Source organism: Melanerpes formicivorus, unplaced genomic scaffold (assembly GCF_026170545.1).
Source record: "Melanerpes formicivorus ecotype bairdi unplaced genomic scaffold, bMelFor1.0.p_v2 SCAF_54, whole genome shotgun sequence".
In the NCBI taxonomy this organism is placed as follows: domain Eukaryota; kingdom Metazoa; phylum Chordata; class Aves; order Piciformes; family Picidae; genus Melanerpes; species Melanerpes formicivorus.
The window spans coordinates 2,334,977-2,362,568 of NW_027142406.1; the positions used below are offsets into that span (position 1 = coordinate 2,334,977).

Below are 27,592 nucleotides of genomic sequence, written 5' to 3' on the forward strand. Positions count from 1 at the left end.
GGAAGGCAGAGTGAAAGCGTCAATGTCATGTATAGAGAATGTGTAGCCTGAGGGGAAGAGGAATCATTTCAGAGGTAAGACAGGAGAAAAGGGCAGGGGCAGACACAGTCTGTTTCTGAATTGAGACTGCAGCCTTTGCACTTGCCTGTCTGTTGAGGGGTTTGGAGCACAAGCCCTGTGAGGAGAGGCTGAGGGAGCTGGGGTTGCTTAACCTGGAGAAGAGGAGGCTCAGGGGAGATCTTCTTGCTCTCTGCAACTACCTGAAGGGAGGTTGTAGCCAGGTGGGGGTTGGTCTCTTCTCCCAGGCAAGCAGCACCAGAACAAGAGGACACAGTCTCAAGCTGCACCAGGGGAGGTTTAGGCTGGATGTTAGGAAGAAGTTCTTCCTAGAAAGAGAGATTGGCCATGGGAATGTGATGCCCAGGGAGGTGGTGGAGTCACCATCCCTGGAGATGTTTAGGAAGAGACTTGATGGGGTGCTATGTGCCATGGTTTAGTTGATTAGATAGTGTTGGATGATAGGCTGGACATGATGGTCTAGAAGGTCTCTTCCAACCTGGTTAATTCTATTCTATTCTATTCTATTCTATTCTATTCTATTCTATTCTATTCTATTCTATTCTATTCTATTCTGAAGGTAAATATGGTATGGGGCAGACAGAGCAAGGAAAGGAAAGGACTTAGTAGCCTTTTGGTCATCTTTGCTGGGAATCTGCACTTGGACTTTGCAAATGAGATTTTGCAAAGCAGTTTCAGCCAGTGGGGTGATGACACAGGGCTACCATTGTTAAATGGGCAGACAGGAGGATATTCAGGATAATCTGTCTTGGCTGTCACTCCTACCTTGAGAGTGAAGTGTATAATTCCTCTTACAGAAGGTCGTGTCAAGCCAGCAAGAACTCTGGGGTGAATGGTTTTAAGCTGGAAGAGAGCAGATTTAGACTGGATGTTAGGAATAAGTTCTTTACCATGAGGGTAGTGGAACACTGGAACAGGTTGCCCAGGGTGGTAGTTGAGACCCCATCCTTGGAGATATTCAAGGTCAGGCTTGACAGGGCTCTGGGCAAACTAATCTAGTTGAGGATGTCCCTGCTGACTGCAGCTGGATTGGGCTGGATGACCTTTGGCCCCTTCCAACAAAGACCATTCTATGATTCTAAAGAAAGTTTATTTTGAATCTATTTTACCAAAATTGAGTGATCAGTAAATAGAAAAATGAAAAATCATTCAGGGAGAGAATGACAGCAATCAATTAATAGGAGAAAAAGACTATGGCTTATTTGCAATAAAAGAATGATCAGAGAGAAATATTTACTTAGTTAGTTATTAACTCCTCACACCTTTCATGGTGTTTGTCCTAGGAGCAAATAGGACTGTCACATTCCAGTTCACAACTATTGGACAGAAATTTTTTTCACTATTACAGTGCAAATTGATTGGGAAAGCAGAAATTTCAGCCATAGATCGTTGCTGAATTGTGATGGATGCAAATTTGTGCCCTAGCAAACTGAGGCAGAATGGAATGGGTTGGGATGGAATGGAATGGGATGGAATGGAATGGGATGGGATGGAACGGAATAGGAAGAGAAGAGGAGAGACGAGAAGGGAAGAGAGGAGAGGAGAGGAGAGGAGAGGAGAGAGGAGAGGAGAGGAGAGGAGAGGAGAGGAGAGGAGAGGAGAGGAGAGGAGAGGAGAGGAGAGGAGAGGAGAGGAGAGGAGAGGAGAGGAGAGGTTCGGAGAGGAGAGGAGAGGAGAGGAGAGGAGAGGAGAGGAGAGGAGAGGAGAGGAGAGGAGAGGAGAGGAGAGGAGAGGAGAGGAGAGGAGGGAAGGGAAGGGAAGGGAAGGGAAGGGAAGGGAAGGGAAGGGAAGAGAAGAGAAGAGAAGAGAAGAGAAGAGAAGAGAAGAGAAGAGAAGAGAAGAGAAGAGAAGAGAAGAGAAGAGAAGAGAAGAGAAGAGAAGAGAAGAGAAGAGAAGAGAAGAGAAGAGAAGAGAAGAGAAGAGAAATGGAATAGAAAATGGAATAGAAAGGAATGGAATAGAATAGAGTGGAGTGGAGTGGAATGGAATGGAATGGAATGGAATGGAATGGAATGGAATGGAATGGAATGGGGTGGAGTGGAATGGAATGGAATAGAATAGGATTAACCAGGTTGGAAAAGATCTTAGATCATGGAGTCCAACCTATCACCCAACACCATCTCATCAACTAAACCATGGCACCAAGCACCCCATCCAGTCTCTCCCTAAACACCTCCAGTGATGGTGACTGTAAAGGCATTCCTTTGCAGAAGTTGAGGAACTAGTTGTAGTTTCCAAATGATAATTGACACAGGACATACTTTTCAACAGCTGTTAACTAATTAAAATTTTTCAGAAAGGCTTCCTGACAGGATGGGGATCTTGCTGAGTTAAAAATTCATGCACAGAAAAGGAAGAAAAAACCAAACTACAAACTGAACACAAATCTTACACCAGGAGAAACGTGTGGTGCACAGCTCGTTAAAACTGGCTTTGTTCAAACTGGTTTGCTGTTTCAAATGTCAGAAATATTTCAATTAGGAGATCCAAACTGCTATGTGTAGGTTTGAGAAGAGTCACAGGAATAGCTTGATGCAGCATTTACCTTATTTTTAACAAGCTCCTCTGTACATCTCTGTACAGGAAGAAGCTTTTTCATAAAGCCACATGAAACAGATACAGAAACAGATGGGAGAGAGAAACTGAAGTTATTTCTTCTGAAAGAATTGTTTTGTTTTCACAAGTTCTGCGGTGTCCTTTCCAAGCCTTCCTGCAGTATTTGGCCTAACTTGAATAACAAGTTGCCAAGGGAGGTGGTTGGGGCCCCATCCCTGGAGATATTCAAGGTGAGGCTCGATGAGGCCCTGGGTAACCTGATCCAGTTGGGGATGTCCCTGCTGACTGCAGGGAGGTCAGACCGGATGACCTTTGGAGGTCCCCTCTCACCCAGACTATTCTATGATTCTATGATCTGTAACAAGGGATTTTTATTCTTGTAGTTAAAGTCCTGCCTTGCCATAAGCTAGACATTGCCCTGACTTTCATGTGATGCAGAAGGGAAGAAGGACCAAGTTTCTAGCACATTGTGTATGGAATTTCTTTCTCTTACATTATATCAGGGGAGGTTTAGGCTGGATGTTAGGAAGAAATTCTTCCCACAAAGAGTGATTGGCCTCTGGAATGTGCTGCCCAGGGAGGTGGTGGAGTCACCATCTCTGGAGGTGTTTAGGAAGAGACTGGATGGGGTGCTTAGTGCCATGGTTTAGTTGCTAGATGGTGTTGAGTGACAGGTTGAACTTGATGATCTCAAAGGTCTCTTCCAACCTGGTTAATTTCTATTCTATTCTATTCTATTCTATTCTATTCTATTCTATTCTATTCTATTCTATTCTATTCTATTCTATTCTATTCTATTCTATTCTATTCTACTCTACTCTACTCTACTCTACTCTACTCTACTCTACTCTACTCTATATGGCCATTAACTGTGCCTCCATTAATATTGTTTTCTTAGGGATAGGTGAGGGGGAATGGGAAAGAAGTTAGTTAATAGGCTGTCTCGGATCCCTACAGTTTTGGAGTGATTCCAGCTCCATTGGGTGGTGAGAAAGTAGATACTTCTTCACTGCTGCCCTCAGGAAACTCAGAAGCATGTAATCTACTTAGGCAGGAGCCATGCTGGCCTTTATTGCTTTTTTGAATGGCTTTACAGGAGATGACAGAAAGTCAAGGGAAAAAAAAAAGTGGATTAAATGTGGGTAGTCTGAATGAATGTATAATATGATCCACTTGTGCCTGGAAGTTGGAAATATCTCTAACCTTAACTTTTATATGGGCTGTGTGTTCTTTGCAGCTTTAACTCGCTGTCAGATATCTGGTTAGATCAAATTAAGTTAAGAGTTTCTTCCAGGCAAGGGCTGCAACACATGGCATCAATAGCTTGATGTTTGTGCAAATTTCACAGATGAAAATCTCACAGGGCCAAAACATGGTCTGGTTTTGGTTTTTTCTCCCCTGTCAAAATGATCAGCCAGTCTCAGGCATGCTTTTAGTTATATGGATAACTATCTATCTATCTATCTATCTATCTATCTATCTATCTATCTATCTATCTATCTATCTATCTATCTATCTCAGAATACAGAATTAACCAGGTTGGAAAAGACCTTTGAGATCATCAAGTCCAACCTATCACTCAACACCATCTAATCAACTAAAGCAAGGCACCAAGTACCTCATCCAGTCTCCTTTTAAACACTTCCAGTGATGGTGACTCTACCACCTCCCTGGGCAGCACATTCCAATGGCCAATCTCTCTTTCTAGGAAGAACTTCTTCCTCACATTCAGCCTAAACCTCCCCTGGTGCAGCTTGAGACTGTGTCCTCTTGTTCTGGTGCTGCTTGCCTGGGAGAAGAGACCAACCCCCACCTGGCTGCAACCTCCCTTCAGGGAGTTGTAGAGAGCAAGAAGGTCTCCCCTGAGCCTCCTCTTCTCCAGGCTAAGCAACCCCAGCTCCCTCAGCCTCTCCTCACAGGGCTGTGCTCCAAACCCCTCCCCAGCTTTGTTGCCCTTCTCTGGACACCTTCCAGCAAGTCAACATCTTTCCTAAACTGAGGGCCCAGAACTGGACTCAAGGTGTGGCCTAACCTATATATAATCTCTCTCTATAGATATACTAACCTGTAGAGTTTTGGAAAACTAAATAACAAAAGTAATATTCTTTGGATGTTAGGGACAAGTTCTTTACTGTGAGGGTAGTGGAACACTGGAACAGGCTGCCAAGGGAGGTGGTTGGGGCCCATTCCTGGAGATATTCAAGGTCAGGCTGGACAAGGCTCTAGACAACCTGATCTAGTTGAGGATGTCCCTGCTGACTACAGAGGGGGTTGGTCTAGATGACCTTTGGAGGTCCCTTCCAACCCAGACCATTCTGTGGTTTGATAATTACAATTTTTTATGTGGAATGTGGTGACTGATAATCTAATTAGCCCTTATATACCCTGAGATGTAAATGTCACTGGTATGAGAAGCTCACAAATGACATGTAGCATGTGTCCTGTGCTACAGATGCAGATTGTTTGTCTCAAGCAGGTACTCCTGTAATCTTGGCCTCTCCTTATTTCCAGCAGGTAAATATAATTAAAAGCCATAAGGTTTCTTTAATAGGTGGTTATGGCTTGGATGTGAGACACAGAGATAACAAGGTTGTTAGGGCCCTTGCACGTGGAGGCAACTTTTATGAGTGCAGAACAAACAGAAGACCTTAGCACAGATGCAGGCTTGCCAAAATCCAGCTGGGCAGATCTCCATGCCCCAGCAGCATGCTCAAAGACCATCCCCTTGAAAACACACTTTTATCAAATGCTTTTGTGGCAGATGTCTTTTCTTTCTCAAGGACATTTTCCTTGACAGGCTGGAGAGGTGAGCCCATGACAACCTCATCAGGTTCAACAAGACCAAATGCAAGGTCCTGCATCTGGATCAGGGCAATCTCAAGCACTGATATAGGCTGGGCAGGGACTGGCTTGAGAGCAGCCCTGAAGAAAAGGACCTGGGGGTACTGGTGGATGAGAAGCTCAACATGAGCCAGCAGTGTGCACCTGCAGCCCAGAAAGCCAATCCCATCCTGGGCTGCATCAAGAGAAGCAGAGCCAGCAGGGCAAGGGAGGTGATTCTCCCCCTCTGCTCCACTCTGGTGAGACCCCACCTGGAGTACTGCATCCAGTTCTGGAGCCCCTATTACAGGAAGGATCTGGAGGTGCTGGAAGGTGTCCAGAGAAGGGCCACAAGGGTGATCAGAGGGCTGAAGCTCCTCTCCTATGAGGGCAGGCTGGGAGATTTGGGGCTGTTCAGTCTGGAGAAGAGAAGGCTCCGAGAAGGCTCCAAAAAGGCACTATTGTGGCCTTCCAGTATCTGAAGGGGAATAAAGATGGGTAGATTCATTTTGGATGTCAGGAAGAAGTTGTTCCCCATGGGGGTGGTGAGACACTGGCACAGGTTGCCCAGGGAGGTGGTGGAAGCCTCATCCCTGGAGGTTTGTAAGGCCAGGCTGGATGTGGCTCTGAGCAACCTGCTATAGTGTGAGGTGTCCCTGCTGATGGGAGTGGGGTTGAAACTAGAGGATTCTTGAGGTCCCTTCCAACCCTAACAATTTTATCATTCTTGATTCTGTATGCTGAAATGTATTTAGGCAAGCACTGCATCTAAAATAAAAAAGATACGTGAAGAGAAGAAAAGATCTCAGAAGTACAAATCTGGATTCATTTTCTGATCTGAAATGCACTAAATTAGTTATACAACCTGTTAGCATAATACTAGAAACAGTCCTGACATAAAAATCATTAATTATAGATTATGTAGCACTTGAAGATGCACAGACTCTTTGATGGCAATTGACTAATTATTAACAGATGCATATATTTTCAAGGAAAGGATTAAGCACGGAATCACAGAATGTTAGGGGTTGGAAGGGACCTCCCGAGCTCATTGAGTGCAGCCCCTCTGCTGAAGCAGGATCACTTAGGGTAGTCTGCACAGGACTGCATCCAGGCAGGTTTTGAAAGTCTGCAGAGAAAGAGACTCCACAAGCTCTCTGGGCAGCCTGTTCCAGTGCTCTCTCACCCTCATTATAAAGTGTCTCCTCATACTGAAGTGGAACCTCCTGTGTTCCAGCTCGTACCTATTGTTCCTTGTCCTATCTCTGGACACTGCCGAAGAGAACCTGGTACCTTCATCTTGACACCCACCCCTCAGGTATTTATAGATAGTACTACAGTATCACCAAGGTTGGAAGAGACCTCAAAGATCATCAAGTCCAACCTGTCACCACAGACCTCATGACTAGACCATGGCACCAAGTGCCACGTCCAGTCCCCTCTTGAACACCTCCAGGGATGGTGACTCCACCACCTCCCTGGGCAGCACATTCCAATGGCTAACAGCTCTCTCAGTGATGAACTATCTCCTCACCTTGAGCCTAACTTCGCCTGGTGCAGCTTGAGACTGTGTCCTTTTGTTCTGGTGCTGGTTGCTTGAGAGAAGAGACCAACTCCCTCCTGGAATTTATAGATGATGATAAGTTTCCCCTTCAGCTGTCTCCTCTCCAGACTAAACAGCCTCAGGTCTCTCAGTCTTGCTTCATAGGAGTGATATTCCAGTCCCACAACCTTTCTTTCAATCCTCTCCAGCAGATCTCTGTCTTTTGAACTGGGGAGCCCAAAACTGGACACAGTATGCTGTGATATGTTCTCAACAGAGCAGAGCAGAGCAGAGCAGAGAGGGAGGAGAACCTCTCTAATGTGTTGCTTTGTGTGCCATTTATTTGTACCAGCAGATTTTTGGTTCTATATATATCCCCTCGATGACTAGAAGATGACAAATCGTAACATTTTTGGTCCTGACCATAATCTCAAGTCTTGAATTCTGTTCCTAGTGCAAAAAACTTGCAGTTGGTTGCTCCTGTCAGCTTGAAAATGGTTCAGTTGTTCATGCTGAATCACAATGTGCCCAGGTGGCCAGGAGGGCCAATAGCATCCTGGCCTGCATTAGGAATAGTGTGGCCAGCAGGAGCAGGGAGGTCATAGTGCCCCTGTACTCTGATTTGATTAGGCCACACCTTGAGTCCTGTGTCCAGTTCTGGGCCCCTCAGTTTAAGAAGGACATCGAAACACTTGAACGTGTCCAGAGAAGGGCAACAAGGCTGGGGAGAGGCCTTGAACACAGCCCTGTGAGGAGAGGCTGAGGGAGCTGGGGTTGCTTAGCCTGGAGAAGAGGAGGCTCAGGGGTGACCTCATTGCCCTCTACAACTACCTGAAGGGAGGTTGTAGCCAGGAAGGGGTTGGCCTCTTCTCCCAGGCAACCAGCACCAGAACAAGGGGACACAGTCTCAAGCTGTGCCAGGGGAGGTTTAGACTCGAGGTGAGGAGGAAGTTCTTCACCGAGCGAGTCATTCGGCATTGGAACGGGCTGCCCAGGGAGGTGGTTGAGTCATCGACCCTGGAGGCGTTCAAGGGGAGATTGGACGTGGCACTTGGTGCCATGGTCTAGTCATGGGGTCTGTGTTGATAGGTTGGACTCGATGATCCTCGAGGTCCTTTCCAACCTAAGCGATACTGTGATACTGTGATACTGTGATACAATTAGCAAAGCTGGAAGCTAACAAGGGGTTCACAAAATGGCTGTGAAATTTCCAGCAATTATCATGGTATTTTTTTAGTTACTCAGTTTGACTTTTTTTTCCCCCCCTTGGGCACTGCACATCAAGAAATATGGTAATGTTGAGAAAGGGATTGCATTTTATCTTTCTGTGAATGGCTACAAAGAGATTGCCACAGTGAAGGGAGGGAAGAGGTTTTTCTATCTTTTTAATTCTCAAAAAAAAATATATCCAAAGTAATCTTTTAGTGTCAGTGATATTTTCACTGTTGTGTTGCTGGAAGGTGTCCAGAGGACAGCAAAGCTGGGGAGGGGTTCGGAGCACAGCCCTGTGAGGAGAGGCTGAGGGAGCTGGGGTTGCTTAGCCTGGAGAAGAGGAGGCTCAGAGGAGACCTTCTTGATCTCTCCAACTCCCTGAAGGGAGGTTGTAGCCAGGTGGGGGTTGGTCTCTTCTCCCAGGCAACCAGCACCAGAACAAGAGGACACAGCCTCAAGCTGTGCCAGGGGAGGTTTAGGCTGGATGTGAGGAAGAAGTTCTTAACAGAAAGAGAGATTGGCCATTGGAATGTGCTGCCCAGGGAGGTGGTGGAGTCACCATCACTGGAGGTGTTTAGGAAGAGACTGGATGAGGCACTTGGTGCCATGGTTTAGTTGATTAGATGGTGTTGGGTGATAGGTTGGACTTGATGATCTCAAAGGCCTTTTCCAACCTGGTCTATTCTATTCTATTCTATTCTATTCTATTCTATTCTATTCTATTCTATTCTATTCTATTCAGTATTCAGTATTCCTAAGGTTGGAAAAGACCTGTCACCACAGACCTCATGACTAGAGTAGGGAGGACACTACTGCCCACTGCAGGCTTGAACTCATGACCTTCCCATTAAGGGTCTGATGTGCTACCAACTGAGCCACCTGAGGCACCTATTCAGCATTTCAGAGACCCATCTCAGTGTTGCCCAATGACAGGACAAGGGGCAATAGATGGAAGCTGAGGCATAGGAATTCCATGGAAGCAGGAGGAAAATTTTGTTCACTGTGAGGGTGACAGAGCACTGGAACAGGCTGCCCAGGGGGGTTGTGGAGTCTCCCTCTCTGGAGATACTCAAAACCTGCCTGGATGTGTTCCTGTGTGATTTGATCTGGGTGATCATGCTCTGGCAGGGGGGTTGGACTGGATGAGCTTTCAAGGTCCCTTCTGGCCCCTAACATTCTGTGATTCTGTCATTCTATAATTCTGTGATTCTGTGAACCACTTTACTAAGCTGCTAACAAGAGGATATGTTAGTGACCTAGTCCCAACAGAATGTTTCCTGTGCTTAGTGAGGAAAAATGAACATCTTGTAGACATGAATGTGAAATTCTAAGCAGCAGAAGGATCTCTGTATTTGATTGGCATGCTTGATTCTAGAAGTCCGTATTGCCTATTTAGGATGAATGTTCAATTTCTCAAGGAGGCAAAAAATGATGTTTGATCTGTGTGTTTTGGTGTCAGGTGTCTTTTAAAGTTAGGGAATATCCAAAGCTCCCTTCCAGCATTTAAACTATCTCATGTTTTGTCTTTGTGCAACTGCAAGTACATGTTTTTGTTTTGTCTATACGTTGTTGGAACGCATTACCTTTCTTCCCCTAGGCCTGAATAATGAGCTAACAAAGTGAATATCTGACATGCAACAATCAGCTTGTGCTGACACAATCAAGACACTGTGTGAGGTCTGTGTGGTGATTAGAATGTTTTTTTGGGTCCTCATGAAGAGGAGCAAAGAGCAGAAGGCCTGAATCTAGCAATCAAAACAAACAAATAAAAGATTGCAAATTTACTTTTGACCAGCCTGAAGCTTAAATTTCCATCTGTTCCTGAGGAACAAATGGCTTTGCTTAAAAAAATGAAGCTAGACATGCATGTTGCTCTTATCATCAAGTCTTGAAAATCAGAGGTGGACAAGTAGAACATTTTAGTGTCTATGATTCAAGATGAGGACTTTAAAACTACATTAAATCTTCCTTACTATTGAAATGTCTTAATCCATTTCCTCATCACAGAATCACAGAATGCTAAGGGTTGGAAGGGACCTCACAATATCATCTAGTCCCACCCCCCTGACAGGGCAGGGTCACCTAGAGTAGGTCACACAGGAACATGTCCAGGTGGGTTTTGAATGTCTGCAGGGAAGGAGACTCCACAACCTCTCTGGGAAGCCTGTTGCTGTGTCCAGCATTTTGGTTGTATATATATAAAAATGCTAGTAATAAATTGAATAGTAAATGGAGTAGGGAGCATTTCTACTTAGCTGTGAAATTGCAATGTGTAAGTGCCAAATTTAGTTGCCCTTGTGGAATTGACAGCGGTCTGAACCATTCTTGTATACATTTCTCAGACAATAAACTAGAACCTGACTGGATTACTCCAGTCTGTATTTAGCCACTTGAAAATGATCTAATTAGTTGAAGGTGGCCACATAGAGCTCTTGAATTTAATGAAAGAGAGAAATTGCTTCATTTGGGGACTCATCAGAGCAAGCATCGATGATTTATGCTGTGAAGACTTTCTGCTTGTGTGTCTGCTCTCAGGACAGAGAGGAACTTTGATCGTGGGTTTATAATGAAATCTTAACTTTCAGATGCCTAAGTGAGGAGAATTCCACTTTGTGTATGCAGAACCTACTGTCCACTTTCTAGGAGAAAAGGACAGCTTAAAGAGACATGTTTCCGAGTAAGAGTCTGACCTCAGTGCCAGGGGAGGTCATGGAGCAGATCATCTTGAGCGTAATTATGCACCATATATAGGACAACCAGGCAGTCAGGCCCAGTCAGCACGGGCTTATGAAAGGCAGGTCCTGCTTGACAAGCCTGATGACATTCTATGACAAGATGACCCACCTAGTAGATGAGGGAAAGGCTGTGGCTGTCATGTACCTGGACAGTGTTTCTCATGGCACTCTCATGAAAAAAATGGCTTGGATGGGCACTGGCAGGACATCCAGGCCAAAGGAGTGGTGGTGAATAGAGTTAAGCCCAGTTGGCAGCCTGTCACAAGTGGTGTTCCTCAGGGCTCAGTGTTGGGAGCGCTTCTGCTGAACATCTTTATCAATGATCTTGATGAGGAGATAGGGTGTGCCCTCACTACATTTGTGGGTGACAGCAAGTTGAGTGGGAGTGCTGACCTGCTTGAGGGTAGGGAGGCTCTACAGGTGGACTTGGACAGACTGGATTGATGGGCTGAGTTCAGCTCTATGAGCTTCAGCAAAGCCAGGTGTTGGGTCCTGCACTTGGGATGCAAAAACCCCAGGTAATGCTACAGGCCTGGAAAGAGTGGATGGAAAGCTGCCCAGTGGAATGGGACATGGGGGTACTGGTTGACAGGTGGCTGAATATGAACAGGCAGTGTGCCCAGGTGGCCAAGAAAGCCAAGGGCATCCTGGCTTGTATTAAAAATAGTGTGGCAAGCAGGACCAGGGAGGTGGCAATCCCTCTCTACTCTGCGTTGGTGAGGCCACACCTTGAGTATTGTGTTCAGTTTTGAGCATCTCAGTACAAAGAAGACATTGAGGCACTTGAGTGAGTCCAGAAGACAGCAACTAACCTGGTGAAGGGCTTAAAGAACATGTCTTATGAGAAGCAGCTGAGGGATCTGGGGCTGCTTAGTCTGAAAAAAAATGAGGCTGATGAGAGATCCAACTGCTCTCTAAAAGGAGGTTGTAGTGGCATGGATGCTGGTCTCTCCTTCCAATTACTAGTAAAAGAACAAGAGGCAAAGGTCTCAAGCTGCACCAGGGGATGTTTCAACTGGACATTAGGAAAAGATTTTTCACTGAAAGGGTTTTTAGGCATTGGAAGAGGCTGCCTAGGAGGTGGTGGAGTCACCATCCCGTGATGGTGATGAATTTAAAAGTTGTGTTGATGTGGTACTTGGGGATATCACTGAAGTGGTGGACTTGGCAGAGTAGAGTTCATGCTTGAACTTGATAATCTTGAAGGTCTTTTCCAACATATGTTATTCTGTGATTCTATGGTAATATCTCCTTGCATTCTGTAAGCAAGTCTTTAATAGTTGCTATGCTGTGACTGACATGCTGAATCATAGAATGGTTTAGGTTGGAAGGGACTTCCAAAGGTCAGCTAGTCCAACCCCGCTGCAGTGAGCGGGGACATCCTTCACTAGATCGGGATGCTCAGTGTTTTGTCCAGCCTGACCTTGAGTATCTCCAGGGATGGGGCCTCAACTGCCTCCCTGAGCAACCAATTCCAGTGTTCTAACACCCTCATTCTAAACAACTTGTTCCTAAAACCCAACCTAAATCTACTCTTCTCTTATTTGAAACCATTGCCCCTGGTCCTGTCACTGCAGGCCTTTGCAAACACTCCCTCTTCAGCCTTCATGGAGGCCTCCTTCAGGTGCTGGAAGGCTGCTATTAGGTCTTTCCGAAGCTTTTTCTTCTCCAGACTGAACAACCCCGGCTCCCTCAGCCTGTCTTCACAGGAGGGCTGTTCCAGGGCCCCAGTAACCTTTGTCATCCTCCTCTGGACCTGTTCTGTCAGGTCCATGCCCTTCGTTTTTGTTTGACACTACCGGAATTAATTGTGATTAAAGAATTAGGTGAATAGAATAGAATAGAATAGAATAGAATAGAATAGAATAGAATAGAATAGAATAGAATAGAATAGAATAGAATAGAATTAACCAGGTTGGAAAAGGCCTTTGAGATCGAGTCCAACCTATCACCCAACACCATCTAATCAACTAAACCGTGGCACCAAGCACCCCATCCAGTCTCTTCCTAAACAGTTCAGTGATGGTGACTCCACCATCTCCCTGGGCAGCACATTCCAATGGCCAATCTCTCTTTCTAGGAAGAATTTCTTCCTGACATCCAGCTTAAACTTCCCCTGGCACAGACTGAGACTGTGTCCTCTTGTTCTAGTGCTGGTTGCCTGGGAGAAGAGACCAACCTCCAGCTGACTGCAACCTCCCTTCAGGTAGTTGTAGAGAGCAAGAAGGTCTCCCCTGAGCCTCCTCTTCTCCAGGCTAAGCAACCCCAGCTCCCTCAGCCTCTCCTCACAGGGCTGTGCTCCAGACCCCTCCCCAGCTTTGTTGCCCTTCTCTGGACACCTTCCAGCAACTCAGCATCTTTCCTAAATGCATCCAGCAAAATTCTTGTGGTAGACAAAAAGTACCAGTGCCATCTTCATTGATCAACTAACTGAGAACTGCCCACTGCCCAAAATCAAAGCTGGTGCTGGTCTCTTCTCCCAGGTTATTAATGATAGAACAAGAGGGAACGGCCTCAAGTTGTGACTGAGTGGTTTTAGACTGGACATCAGGAAATTTTTGTCATGGAAAGAGTGGTCAGGCACCAGCTTTGTTGCCCTTAAAATGGTCCATGGTAGGACACATCAGTTTACTATTTTTTTTAGTGGAAAACAGCCAAGAACACTTTTGATGTTTTAGAACACAATGGAATTCCATGGAACTATAAGCTTATAAAAGACTTGCTAATTCTTTTCGTGATCCAAAAGAAAAATCCACAATGTAATGAGGCTGCTGAATAAAAACTGAGGATAATGTAGCCTGTGACAAACACATGGAAAAAAAAAAGTAATGAAAGAATTTGCACTTGAGAGTTCTGTTTGATCCATTAATTACAGCGATGTTCAGGATATCTTTTTGTTGTCTTCTTTCCTCTGAAAGTTGGCAATGTAATTACAAGGTGCATCTTATATGTACTACCCAGGCCTATATAGGTATTTATAAGTAGGTATTTTCAGGTGCAAGCTGCTTGATCTCTTTGTGAGATCCCTACCCATGCATACATTATCAATGCCTGCAATGCTGCTACTAATAATGGCCTTGAATATGTTAAATATGCCAGAGAAAAAGCAAGGAAAAGCCTTCTACCAGAAAAAAAATATACATCAATGTAAAGTCTGGGCAGACAGGTGCATCATAACTGAAAAAAACAACAACAGGGGGTGAGAATCAGCTAAAAATGATTGAAAGCAGCAATTTCAAAATGTTGGTTTGTGTCCATATTGTTTGCAGTGATCCTGTAGAGATTGCTTCACAGTGAGCAATGTTTTTTTGCCATCAGAAGCTTGCTCAACTCCTGCTGAAAGCTGTGGGAAGCCCGTGTGAAGAATGGGTACAGCAAAAATGTATTTTATCAGTAGGCTAATATTATGGGGTACCTAGGGGCTTTCCAATCTGTTTGAAGATTTATGAGTATCACAGCTAAGAAACTGGCTTCATAGGGAAGTTTAAAGGAGCCAGGAGGAAAAGAGACAGTAAGGCTCTGCTTAACTCACATCATCTGTTACATGCTGGAAATGAGGGCTAGGAGACAATGTGGCAGTCAGCCAGCAAGAGTTCTGCAAACAAACTGCATGAGACTCTCAGGAGAGTGAGATTGGGATAGGATAGGATAGGATAGGATAGGATATAATAGGATAGGATAGGATAGGATAGGATAGGATAGGATAGGATAGGATAGGATAGGATAGGATAGGATAGGAATGGAATGGAATGGAATGGAATGGAATAGAATAGAATAGAATAGAATAGAATAGAATAGAATAGAATAGAATAGAATAGAATAGAATAGAATAGAATAGAATAGAATAGACCAGGTTGGAAAAGACCTTTGAGATCGAGTCCAACCTATCACCCAACACCATCAAAGAAACTAAACCATGGCACCAAGTGCCTCGTCCAGTCTCTTCTTCAACACCTCCAGTGATAGTGAGATAATACTCAATCCCTGAAATGTATTTATTGATTACAAAAATCCAAGGAAAGACGCACTAGGAATTTACTGTCTCAGAGTTCTAATGTGGTATCTCTTATATTTTATGCCCTTTATAAACTGAAATTCAATGACTGCTAATTTCCTTTTATTTCCAGGTCATAGAATCAAAGAATTGTTTAGGGTTGGAAGGGACTTCAAGGATCATCTAGTTCCAACCCCACTGCCATGGGCAGGGACACCTCACACTATAGCAGGTTGCTCAGAGCCACATCCAGCCTGACCTTCAAATCCTCCAGGGATGAGGCTTCCACCACCTCCCTGGGCAACTTGTGCCAGTGTCTCACCACCCTCATGGGGAAGAACTTCTTCCTAACATCCAATCTCAATCTACCCACTTCTATGTTTTTTCCATTCCCCCTAGTCCTATCACTCCCTGACACTCTAAAAAGTCCCTCCCCAGCTTTCTTGTACCCCCCTTCAGATACTAAAAGGTCACAGTAGTGTCTCCTTGGAGCCTTCTCTTCTCCAGACCGAATATCCACAACTCTCTGAGTCTGTCTTCATAGGATAGCGGCTCCATCCCTCTCGTCATCCTCATGGTCCTTCTCTGGACACATTCCAGCACCTCCAGATCCTTCCTGTAATAGGGGCTCTAGAACTGGACACAATACTATAGGGTGGGGTCTCACCAGAGCATAGTAGAGGGGGAGAGTCACCTCCCTTGCCCTGCTGGCTCTGCTTCTATTGGTGCAGCCCAGGATGGGATTGGCTTTCTGGGCTGCAAGTGCTCACTGCTGGCTCATGTTGAGCTTCTCATCCACCAGCACCCCACGTTCTCCAGGTCAATTATTTATTTATCAGCAGTGAACATAGTTTGAGACACTTTTTTTTGGATAATTCATCCTGTGCTTAACAGCTCTGTAGTTTGTTTGGGTTTTTTTTTTTTCTCTTAAAAAAAGTTTATCCTTTTTTTTTGATGCAAGACAAATACTGAGTTATCTTACAGTCACATATGACTTGCATTGTCCTTGTCTATTTATATAAGTTTCGGTTAACTATCAGTCTGTCAGCAGAGACATTTCTATAGCATTCTGTACTCTGTACACATAAACCTTCTTACAGGTGCTGACTTTTTAGCATGTGATGTACTTAACATTAATGCCATGCAATCTGTTATTGTCTTTCCTTCCCTCCCCTCCCATTTAAACTTAACTGTTTCTGTTTCTTTGTGCCATTTTGCTTTGTGACATATGATTTCCAAAACAACCATAAAAACTGACCTTCATTATTAAAAAAAAATGCTGTCAAGTATTGGTCTGTGAGAGGGAGCTACTGAAATGGATAAGCAACCAAAACACAGAATTTGCAGAGGGATGTTCTAAGACCTGGAGCAATCTTAGAATCATAAAGGTTGGCAAAGACCTCCAAGATCATTGAGTCCAACTGGAGGCCAACACAGTCTCAAGCTGTGCCAGGGGAGGTTTAGGCTAGATGTGAGGAAGAAAGAGAGATTGGCCATTGGAATCTGCTGCCCAGGGAGGTGATGCAGTCACCAACACTGGAGGTGTTTAGGAAGAGACTGGATGAGGTGCTTGGTGCCATGGTTTAGTTGCTTAGGTGGTGTTGGGTGATTGGTTGGACTGGATGATCTCAAAGGTCTCTTCCAACCTGGTTAATTCTATTCTACGTTGACCACTAAACTATATATTGTATTACTATATATATATATATATAATACTATATATATTGTATTGTGGCCTTCCAGTATCTGAAGGGGGCCTACAGGAAGACTGGGGAGGGACTTCTCAGGCTCTCAGGTAGTGATAGGACTAGGGGGAATGGAATGAAGCTGGAGGTGGGGAGATTCAGGCTGGATGTGAAGAGGAAGTTCTTCACCATGAGAGTGGTGAAGCACTGGTATGGGTTGTCCAGGGAGGTGGTTGAGGCCCCATCCCTGGAGGTGTTTAAAACCAGGCAGGACGAGGCTCTGTCCAGCCTGATCTAGTGTGGGGTGTCCCTGCCCATGGCAGGGGGGTTGGAACTAGATGATCCTTGTGGTCCCTTCCAACCCTGACTGACACCACATCTACACACTTCTTGTACACCTCCATGGATGGTGACTCCACCACCTCCCTAGGCAGCCTGTTCCAACTCCTCACCACTCTCTCACTAAAGGAGTTATTCCAAATGTCCCATCTAAACCTCCCCTGGCACAACTTAAACCCATTCCCTCTCCTCCTGTCACTAGTTACTTGGGAGAAGAGACCAACATGAGCCTTGCTCCAACCTTTTTTCAGGCAGTTGTAGAGAGCAGTAAGATCTCCCCTCAGTAAGATCTCCCCTCAATAAGATCTCCCCTTAGCCTTCACTTCTCCAGACTAAACCACCCCAGCTCCCTCAGCCACTCTCTGGACATATTCAAGGACCTCAATGTCTTTCCTATTCTGTGGCACCCAGAACTGAACCAAGTACTCAAGCTGTGGCCTTCTCTACTCCTGCTGGACGCAATGATTTTGATCCAGGCCAGGATGCCATTCGTCTTCTTGGTCACCTCAAAACACTGCTGGCACATCTTCAGCCAGCATGTTCACATTCAGCCAACATAACTGGATAGAGGTCTCCTGTGTGATGAGTTAATAACCTCATTCCCGTAGGTAATTTTAGTATTCATTTGCAGTCTCCTGTCTTTTGAGGATTGTTACCTCCTGGTTGTCCTCCTGGCTGCTAGAGCTGAGTCAGTCATAGTTCACTTTATTGGATTGCAGTGTGTCTGTGAAGCTCTGTAATAATTAAGAAGGAAAAATAAATACTGTATTGCTCTAATAGTCATAGGGCATAACCCTAATTAAGCCAAGCAAAACTTTATTTCTACTACAGCTTGGAAGACAAAAGGGTACTGCAAATTAATAACCCCAGATAGAAACAAATGTTGTATAAAGCTCTTTGAATCTTGTCTGAACCACCATTTTAAATTTCAGGATTCCTCTGCTAGTCTGGGTTAAAACTCACTCATTCAAAGGAATCATAGAATCTCAGAATGGGTTTGAGTTGGAAGAGACCTCTAAAGGTCATCTAGTCCAACCCCCTCTGCAGTCAGCATGTTCATCCTCCACTAGATCAGGTTGCCCAGAGCCCTGCCTAGCCTGACCTTGGGTATCTCCAGGGATGAGGCCTCAACCACCTCCTTGGGCAACCTGTTCCAGCAGTCCACCACCCTCATGCTAACGAACTTCTTCCTAACACCCAATCTACTCTTTTCTAATTTCAAACCATTGCTCCTTGTCCAGCCACTGCATGCCTTCATAAACAGTCCCTCTGCAGCCTTCTTGGAGGCTCTCCTCATGTATTGGAAAGCCATGCTTAAGGCCTTCCTGGACCCTTCTCTTTTGCAGGCTGAACAGCCTCAGCTGCCTCAGCCTCTTCTCATAGAAGAGATGTTCCAGGAACTGGAAGTGATGTCCTCATCAAATAAAGAAATATGTCTTTTCTCATGGAATTTATTGTCTTATCATTTTAGGCAAGAGGCCAAATCACTGGGTCTGGGCAAGAAGCAAATTATGCCTGTGAAGACTAGAGGACAGGAATATCCTAGACAGGTTCCACAAGGACACTGTCATTGTATTATAGAATCATAGAATTGTAGAATTGTCAGGGCTGGAAGGGACCTTAAGGATCATCTAGTTCCAACCCCCTGCCATGGGCATGGACACCTCACACTAGATCAGGTTGCTCAGAGCCACATCCAGCCTGGCCTTCAAAACCTCCAGGGATGAGGCTTCCACCACCTTCCTGGGCAACCTGTTCCAGTGTCTCACCACCCTCATGGGGAAGAACTTCTTCCTAACATCCAATCTGAATCTACCCACTTCCAGTTTTGCTCAATTCCCCCTAGTCCTGTCACTACCTGACACCCTAAAAAGTCCCTCTCTAACTTTCTTGTAGGCCTCCTTGAGATAGATTGTAGGCATGTCACAGTCTAAGGCTAGGCACATCACAGTTTAAGGCTGCTCAGTCTAACCTAAGAGTTAACTGCAAAGTGAATTTCTACATTTGGTCAGCTGAATCACTCTCTGGTGTCCATTGATTGCATTAATTAGACAGCTATGGTAGCCATAATGGGATCTTAGACACCTGAAGTTAGGTGTCTCAATGTACAAGGAAGTCCCAGCTGCTAATGTCAGGTCAATAACACATTCACTGGAATTAATAACTAACTAAATAAGGATAAATTAAACTTTTAATGTTTTCTGGTATTGATGAGGCACTTGGTGCCATGGTTTAGTTGGTCAGATGGTGTTGGGTGATAGGTTGGTCTTGATGATCTTGAAGGTCTTTTCCAACCTGGTTAATTCTGTACCCTGTATTACAAAGGTTATAGAACACAGACCTATCTATGCATTCTTTCACAGTTGGTATTTCCTCACAACTGACTGTAATTCAGCCTACTTGATACTTCAGTAAAAGAAACAACTTTTCTTGAGACCTGTTAGTGAAAATTCATAGTGTTCATGCCTGTGTGGGTGCAGACGTGGCAAAAGAGCTATAGGTTTGTCCCACCATCAAGATCCTTTCAATTACCTGGTGTCCATCTACATTCAGCAGAGGCAGCCAAGAGAGCCAATGGCATCCTGGACTGCATCAGGAACAGTGTGGCCAGCAGGAGCAGGGAGGTCATTCTGCCCCTGTACACTGCACTGGTTAGGCCACACCTTGAGTCCTGTGTCCAGTTCTGGGCCCCTCAGTTTAGGAAGGAGGTTGACTTGCTGGAACGAGTCCAGAGAAGGGCAACAAAGTTGGTGAGGGGCTTGGAACACAGCCCTATGAGGAGAGGCTGAGGTAGCTGGGGTTGCTTAGCCTGGAGAGGAGGAGACTCAGGGGTGACCTTCTTGCTCTCTACAGCTACCTGAAGGGAGGTTGTAGACAGGCAGAGGTTGGTCTCTTCTCCCAGGCAACCAGCACCAGAACAAGAGGACACAGTCTCAGGCTGTGCAAGGGGAGGTTTAGGCTGGAGGTGAGGAGGAAGTTTTACACAGAGAGAGTGATTGCCCATTGGAATGTGCTGCCTGGGGAGGTGGTGGAGTCACCATCATTGGAAGTGTTCAGGAGGAGACTTGATGGGGTGCTTGGTGCCATGGTTTAGTTGTTTAGGTGGGTTGGATTGGTTGATGGGTTGGACGTGATGATCTTGAAGGTCTCTTCCAACCTGATCTATTCTATTCTATTCTATTCTATTCTATTCTATTCTATTCTATTCTATTCATATTTGTAGGTGTGATTCTCCCTTTGGGAAGCCTCAGTGATATGTAAAGCTTACAAATGTTTGTGAAATAGCTGTGTGATGGGAAAAGATATAGATATGCAAATCTGAATCTTACATTGTCCTAGGACAGTCTGGAAATATGCTGGAGATTGCCAAACCTTATCAGTTGTTGTTAGCACACACTGACATACATGAAGCTTAAATTTAACACAGGACATTTCTGTTTGAGATTCCCTTCCAGCTGGACTAGTAATAATATTAAAGCAGGAGCTGAAATGGGTACATTGTTCTGTTACTTAATCAAAGGTATTTCTTCAGGTGATTTTAACAAGTGTATTTTCTGGTACAATAAACCAGGAATTTCTCAATATAGAATCATAGAATGGTCTGGGTTTGAAGGGAACTCCAAAGGTCATTTAGTCCAACCCCTCTGCACTTAGCAGGGACATCCTCAACTAGATCAGGTTGCCCAGAGCCCTGCCTAGCCTGATCTTGAGTATCTCCAGGGATGGGGACCTCAGCCACCTCCTTGGGCAACCTATTCCAGTGTTCCTCTCACCCTCATGGTGTAGAAAATTTGTTCCTAACAAGACTTGCACAATTATAGAATACAACAGAATTAACCAGGTTGGAAGAGACCTTTGAGATCATCAAGTCCAACCTGTCATCCAACACTATCTAATCAACTAAACCATGGTACCTAGCACCCCATCCAGTCTCTTCCTAAGCACCTCCAGGGATGGTAACTCCACCACCTCCCTGGGCAGCCCATTCCAGTGGCCAGTCTCTCTTTATGTGAAGAACTTTTTCCTCACATCCAGCCTAAACCTCCCCGGGCACAGCTTGACACTCTCCAGCCACTCTGACCCCAGCCTGTAGCACTGCATGGGGTTGTTGTGGCCAATGTGTAGAACCGAGCACTAGATGTGTCAACTGTCATGCTGTTGGGCTCTGCCCATCTGTCCAGCCTGTCAAGGTCCCTCTGCAGAGCTCTCCTACCCTCTAGCAGATCAACACCTATAGTTCTTCTTCATGCAGTGACATTGATAGGTAATTTATATGTGGTCTCTTGTTTTCCAGGTCTCCCAACAAGGACATGGCTTCAAATGAAAGAGAAATTGTGGTTTGGGTTTGCCAGGAAGAGAAGATTGTGTGTGGCCTGACAAAGCGCACAACCTGCGCAGAAGTGGTTCAGGCACTGCTCGAGGAACACCAGACAACGTTTGGGGAGAAAAAAGTCCTCTTTGGAAAGCACAGCGATTACTGCATTGTAGAAAAATGGAGAGGCTCGGAGCGAGTGCTCCCGCCACTGACCAAGATTCTGCGACTGTGGAAGGCCTGGGGGGAAGAGCAATGTAATTTGCATTTTGTGTTGGTTAAGTCTGATGCTTTCCTCTCGTTTCCATTATGGAAGACAGCTGAAGCCAAGGTGGTGCAGAATGTAGAAAAACAATGGGAGCTCAGTCCAGCAAATTACATGAAGATGTTGCCGATAGACAAGCAAAAAAAAATCGTGAGGAAGACTTTCCGGAAGCTGGCCAAGCTGAAACAGGACAGTGTTCAGCAAGAGAGGGATAATATGGAAACACTGATTCATCTGATCATTTCCCAAGATCATACCATTCATCAGCAAGTCCTCAGAATGAAGGAGCTAGACATGGAGATTGAAAGATGTGAAGCAAGATTCCATCTGGATCGCGTGGCCAATGACGGAGAAAATTACGTGCAGGACTCCTATTTAATGATCTATCCAAGCGAGGCTGAGCAGCAAGGGGGCAGGCCAGATGATCAGAAGGAGATGCACGACTATTTGAGCAAAAGTGAGGGAATTTTACAGGTTGAAGAGAGACTGAAACATCACAAGCAATTAATAGAGAAGCTCTGTGCTGAAATTGAGAGAGAGGTACACGGTATATGCACAGAAAAAATGGGAGATGATGGCCGCGCAGAAGGAGCTGCTACTGCTGAACTGGAAACCTCAAATTTGGAGAGTGTGAAATATGAGCTGGAAAAAAGCATGAAAGATGGCCTGAGAATCAACTCCTACCTTAGCTGCATTCAGAAGGAACTTACGTACAGGGACTCGCTGCTTCAAAAGAAGGAAAAAGAATACGAACTTCTCACAGAAGAGTTTAATTTGCTGCATGTCAAAGACAACATTGAAACTAGGCTTCCATCAAACGAAGAGCCATCCAAGGGCAGTGACATCTCCAGTAACAGCACTGCTGTTCCCGACTTTGTTCATAGAGTGACAACTACTCTGGACATAAATGATACAGACTCAGACACTGGAATCAGCTCCACGCACAGCCAGGACTCTGAAATAACTTCAGGGGACTTGGTGCTGTTGTCGACATAGTCAAAAGCAGTCACGTTTAGGGAAAGTCATACTTTTGGAGGATATTTATAAGAGGTAGTAAACCTTGTTGTCTTGAAAGTTCAGCCCTTGGGAGACGTTAAAGCTGTGGCACCTCTTTAGCAAAGCAAACAGGGTCTTTTTATGTGTTTAATAGCATACTTGTGCTTCAATGTGTGGGCAGTCTCCTTGGTTAACTGCTAATAGGTGCAAGGTTGTTGGCTTTGCTAAATCAGGAGAAGACTGTTTAGAACCTGTAATACTGATACTGTGTGAAAACAGGAGCATTCTGCCTGGCTTGGACTGAAAGTCTGGAGATTCGACATCCCTTTTGGGTTCGCTTCTGCATCTCTCTGACTATTTAGGACTGTGAATTGGAGGTTATAGCAAAACTAGACGACGGAGAGCCTGATTTGTGTGTGTGTGGCGGGGGTTTGGCTCTGTTACATTAGCTTTATTCAGATGGAATTTCCCTGCCATGAAGCTGCTGCAAAGGATTAGATAATCAAGTATGTAACCTGTTGAAAAATAGTGGTTTGGGGTTTTTTTCATTTTAATATTGCAGGAGAAGAAAAAACAAAAGGCAGTTGCATTTATGCTGTGTATTTAGATTGGTTTTGGTTTGACTTCTCAGGATGATATTTTCAGGAACCAACCCAAAGTCCCTTTGGAAAAAAACAAAAAGCCTTACACGCAGAGATTTTTAATCTCCCTTTGCTTTCAGCAGCGTTTAACTGCTTTGAAGATCCTTAAAACACCCCCTACTTATCTGCTGTTACCCTGCAGTTGCCCCAGTGATGCTTAAGTCCACATAGTCCCTGCCAGCGGGCATGTCAGAACTGCTTACGTCCTGCTTGTGCGAGACGCTCAGATCCCAGGCCCACGCCTAACCCCAGGGGCATTTTCAGCAGGGCTTTCTCCTGCTTATCTCCCCAGTCAGATCCAGTGTTTTAGACCTCCCTCAGATCATGACTACCAAATAAAGCATAACAGAAGGGACAGGCAGGAACCAGACATTTTTGGCTCTGGCTAGACACTGTTTCCCAGCAGTCACGTAGTTACTATTTTCACATAGCAGGTAGGTTGTCAAATCCCTTCTCGTGCTGTTTTGGAACAGGAATATGGACCTGTAAATTGTACTTTTTATATATATATATATATTTAGGGGGGGGGAGTGAGGACTTTGAGATACAGCTAAAGCTGATCTACTTTATATAACTAAATAAATACTGAAGCCCAGGAGAAAAAGGAAGAAGAGGGAACACAAAACATGAGAATCTAACAACTATGTGGTTAAGTCAAATTATTTCACTTAGGATGCTGTAGTTGATCTCAAATCCTTCTCCAGCACTTAGCTGAGGATCCAAAGCAAAGGTGTAAAGCTGAGGTGTTCTCAGCTCAGTTGCCAAGCAAGACTTTTAACTCTTGAGTTAGGCTCCAGTAGCAGAGAGTACAAGAGTGAGCTCTGGGTTGCCATGGGTTTATGCTTTGCAGATCAATCTCGTTTTAACCCTTTTGATTAAATGGCTGGAGGGGGGTGGGGAAAGAGTTGCTGTGTTTCCAAACAAAGTTTGGCTCTGGCAAAAAAATTCAAACAGCTTGTGGAATGCAAAAAGTCTGCAAACTAAACCAACAGGCAGTACTTAGAAGGCATAAATGTATAAAATAGGTTCAGATACACTGCTTTCCTTTGCTGGGCTTTTCTTCTCTGTTTTCTAAGATGACCATGGTGTTAGGACTGCTCATTAGGACATATCTGACGCAGGGAAAAAAAAGAAAATTAGAGAAAACAAACAACAAAAGGAAGGAAAACCAAACAAAAGGCCTTTTTTCTTTTTTTTTTTACTGAAGAGAAGGCAATTTTTGGTGAGGTTTTGTTGCTTTTGGGTTTGGTTTTGGTTTTTAAGTTGTTGGGTTGTTTTTTTTATGCTGGATATTCCAAATAGTTTCTGTTGCAGGCAAGTGTTGCTAAGCTGCCTTAAATGTACGTTGTGTTGTGTTATTTGAGGCCTTCATTAATAATATGTCGTATTTAGACTCATCCTCTCCTGATGGAAATGCAAATCGCTTCTCTTTGTCATAATTTATTTAACGCAGCTCAGCGTCGCTTGAACTCTGTGGGATCGCTCCTGACAAGCGATCAGCAGAGAGCTCTGCGTGTTGAGGGTAGGCTAATGTATTCTGTGAGCTCTAGTGAATTTAGCTAACAGTTATTTCTAATGAGTCATGGGTTTTTATATATATACATATATATAAATATATCTATATAAAATAGGGGAAGAAGAATTCAAACAGAATAATCTTCGCAGCTCTGGTGGCTAGCACGAGAACCATGGGGGGAGGGGGGGATGTGTGGAACTAATTTCCACTCATCCTTTGTCAGATTTATTTCACTCACAGGGGACTTGTGCTGGCTCTCAGAACTGATCTTTAGTCCCATTATGTGGTTGATGAATGCATCCCCTGCAATGTGTAGGCCTTAAGAGTGTTTAACTGTGTTTTAAGAAGAAAATAGTCTAAAAAATTAGGTTGGGAGAGAGTATTTCTTTTAATAAAATAAAATCAAATAATAAGAAAGGATCCAGTGCTTTCCCTTTGATATTTTAACAAACTTGTTCCTGTCAGAACTTAGGTGAATGTACAAGATGATTAAAGACTGTGTGAGATCTTCTACTGTTGCACTGCCTCTACACTTTTCACGTGCGTGTGTTCAACCAGGGTTTAAGATGCTAATAAGTTGCATTGTATGAAGCTCTATGCTCCTTCCTTGACTGCTCTTCATTGGTCTCAACTATCTATGATTATGTGTCATAGAATCATAGAATCAACCAGGTTGGAAAAGACCTCAGAGATCATCAGGTCCAACCTATTACCAAATACCTAACACCTCATGACAACTAAACCATGGCTTCAAGCGCCACATCCAATCCTTTTGTGAACACCTCCAGGGATGGTGACTCCAGTACCCTTCTAGAAGATCTGAATTAAGTATGATTATGCTAGCACCAAGTGCCACCTCTAATCCCCTCTTGAACACCTCCAGGGACGGTGACTCCACCACCTCTCTGGGTAGCACATTCCAATGGCCAATCTCTCTGTTAAGAATTTATTTCTAACATCCAGCCTAAACCTCCCCTGGCACAGCTTGAGACTGTGTCCTCTTGTTCTGGTGCTGGTTGCCTGGGAGAAAAGACCAACCCCCACTTGGCTACAACCTCCCTTCAGGTAGTTGTAGACAGCAAGAAGGTCTCCCCTGAGCCTCCTCTTCTCCAGGCTAAGCAACCCCAGCTCCCTCAGCCTCTCCTCACAGGGCTGTGCTTGAGGCCTCTCCCCAGCCTCATTGCCCTTCTCTGAACACATTCAAGTGTCTCAGTGTTCTTCTTAAACTGAGGAGCCCAGAACTGGACACAGGACTCAAGGCATGTCCTAACCAGTGCTGAGTGCAGGGGCAGAATGACTTCCCTGCTCCTGCTGGCCACACTGTTCCTGATGCAGGCCAGGATGCCATTGGCCTTCTTGGCCACCTGGGCACACTGCTGGCTGTCAACCAATACCCCCAGGTCCTTTTCTGCCTGGCTGCTCTCCAATCACTCCTACCCTAGCCTGGGGCACTGCATGGGGCTGTCGTGGCCAAAGTGCAGCACCTGGCACTTGGACTTGTTAAATGCCATCACGTTGGACTCTGTCCATCTGTCCAGCCTGTCAAGGTCCCTCTGCAGAGCCCTCCTACCCTCTAACAGATCAACACCTGCCCCCAACTTGTGTCATCTGCAAACTGAGTGGACTCAGTCCCCATCCAGATCATCAAAAAAAGATACTGAATAGGATCAGTCCAACACTGATCCCTGGGATCCATAGGGAAATGCACAACCAAAACCTTGGGCTAATTTCCTGCCCTTTCTTTTAAGCCAGTTCCCTTTCTCTCTTTACATTTTTGTTCTATTTCATAAAATTTTCCATCAGCTGTGTTTTACTTACTGACAAACGGGAAGATCAAAAACAGTCCTGCATGAGAGGAGAGAAAAGCTCTACTCAGGGAAGGGAAATATGAAATGTCAGAGTGAAATGAAAGGAAATCTGGTCCATTGCAGTCATCTGTATAAGGTGGTTTGGACAGAAAGGCAGTAATTATTGCAGAGTGGGAGAAACACCATGGTACCAGTCTCAGCCTGTCATGTGGTTGTTGTGGAGTGGGAATAAGTTAACCCTGACAGGAAGCTAGGCAGAGATCTTCAGTGGCTGTCACCTGGGCTAACAGTGCTGAAATGAACAGGGTTTAGTTTTAGTTCAGTTTAGTTTAGTTTAGTGTAGTTTAGTTTAGTGTAGTGTGGTTTAGTTTAGTGTAGTGTGGTTTAGTTTAATGTAGTGTGGTGTGATTTAGTTTAGTGTAGTTTAGTTTGGAAAAGAGAAGGCTGAAGGGAGACCTCATTGCTCTCTACAGCTACCTGAAAGGACATTGTAGAGTGGCTGGTGCTGGTCTCTTCTCACAGGTAATTAGTGATAGAACAAGAGGCAATGGCCTCAAGCTGCCCCTGGGTAGGTTTAGACTGGACATTAGGAAACAGTTTTTCATGGCAAGAGTGGTCAGGCAGTGGAATGTGCTGCCCAGGTAGGTGGTTGAGTCCTCAAGCCTGGCTGTGTTTAAAGGTGGTTTGGCTGTGGTGCTTGGGGCTATGGTTTAGGGATGACCCCTGTAGAGTGGGGTTAATGATTGGACTTGGTGACCCTGAGGGTCTTTTCCAACCTGAACCTTTCTATGATTCTGTGACTTGCCTGTCCAATTCTTTGGATTCTATGTAGTTACACAGTTTCACATCCATATTTATAACAAATACAACTCCAGTGCTCAACATGACCTAGCAATGTCTGCTTGCACCCCAGAAGGCCAACTGTGTCCTGGGCTGTATCAAAGGTGTGACCAGCAGGATGAGGGAGGTGATTCTGCCCCTCTACTCTGCTCTCATGAGATCCCCATCTGTAATACTACATCTGGTTAGGGTGCCAAGGAATAAGAATGACACCAAACTGCTGGAGTAGGTCCAGAGGAGAGCCACAAAGAT

The 27,592-nt window shown here is 44.9% G+C and overlaps 1 protein-coding gene across 3 annotated transcripts in view; it reads left to right on the top strand.

Annotated features, from left to right (window-relative positions):
* RASSF9 (Ras association domain family member 9) overlaps positions 1–25,327 on the top strand; it is a 48,761-nt gene extending 23,434 nt beyond the window's left edge. For all 3 annotated transcript variants that reach the window (XM_068160933.1, XM_068160935.1, XM_068160934.1), the window contains exon 2: positions 21,257–25,327. In XM_068160933.1, coding sequence (XP_068017034.1) covers positions 21,257–22,535 — 1,279 coding nt within the window. In that variant the 3' untranslated portion in view covers positions 22,536–25,327. The remainder of the gene's footprint in view (positions 1–21,256) is intronic.
* The last annotated feature ends 2,265 nt before the right edge of the window (positions 25,328–27,592 follow it).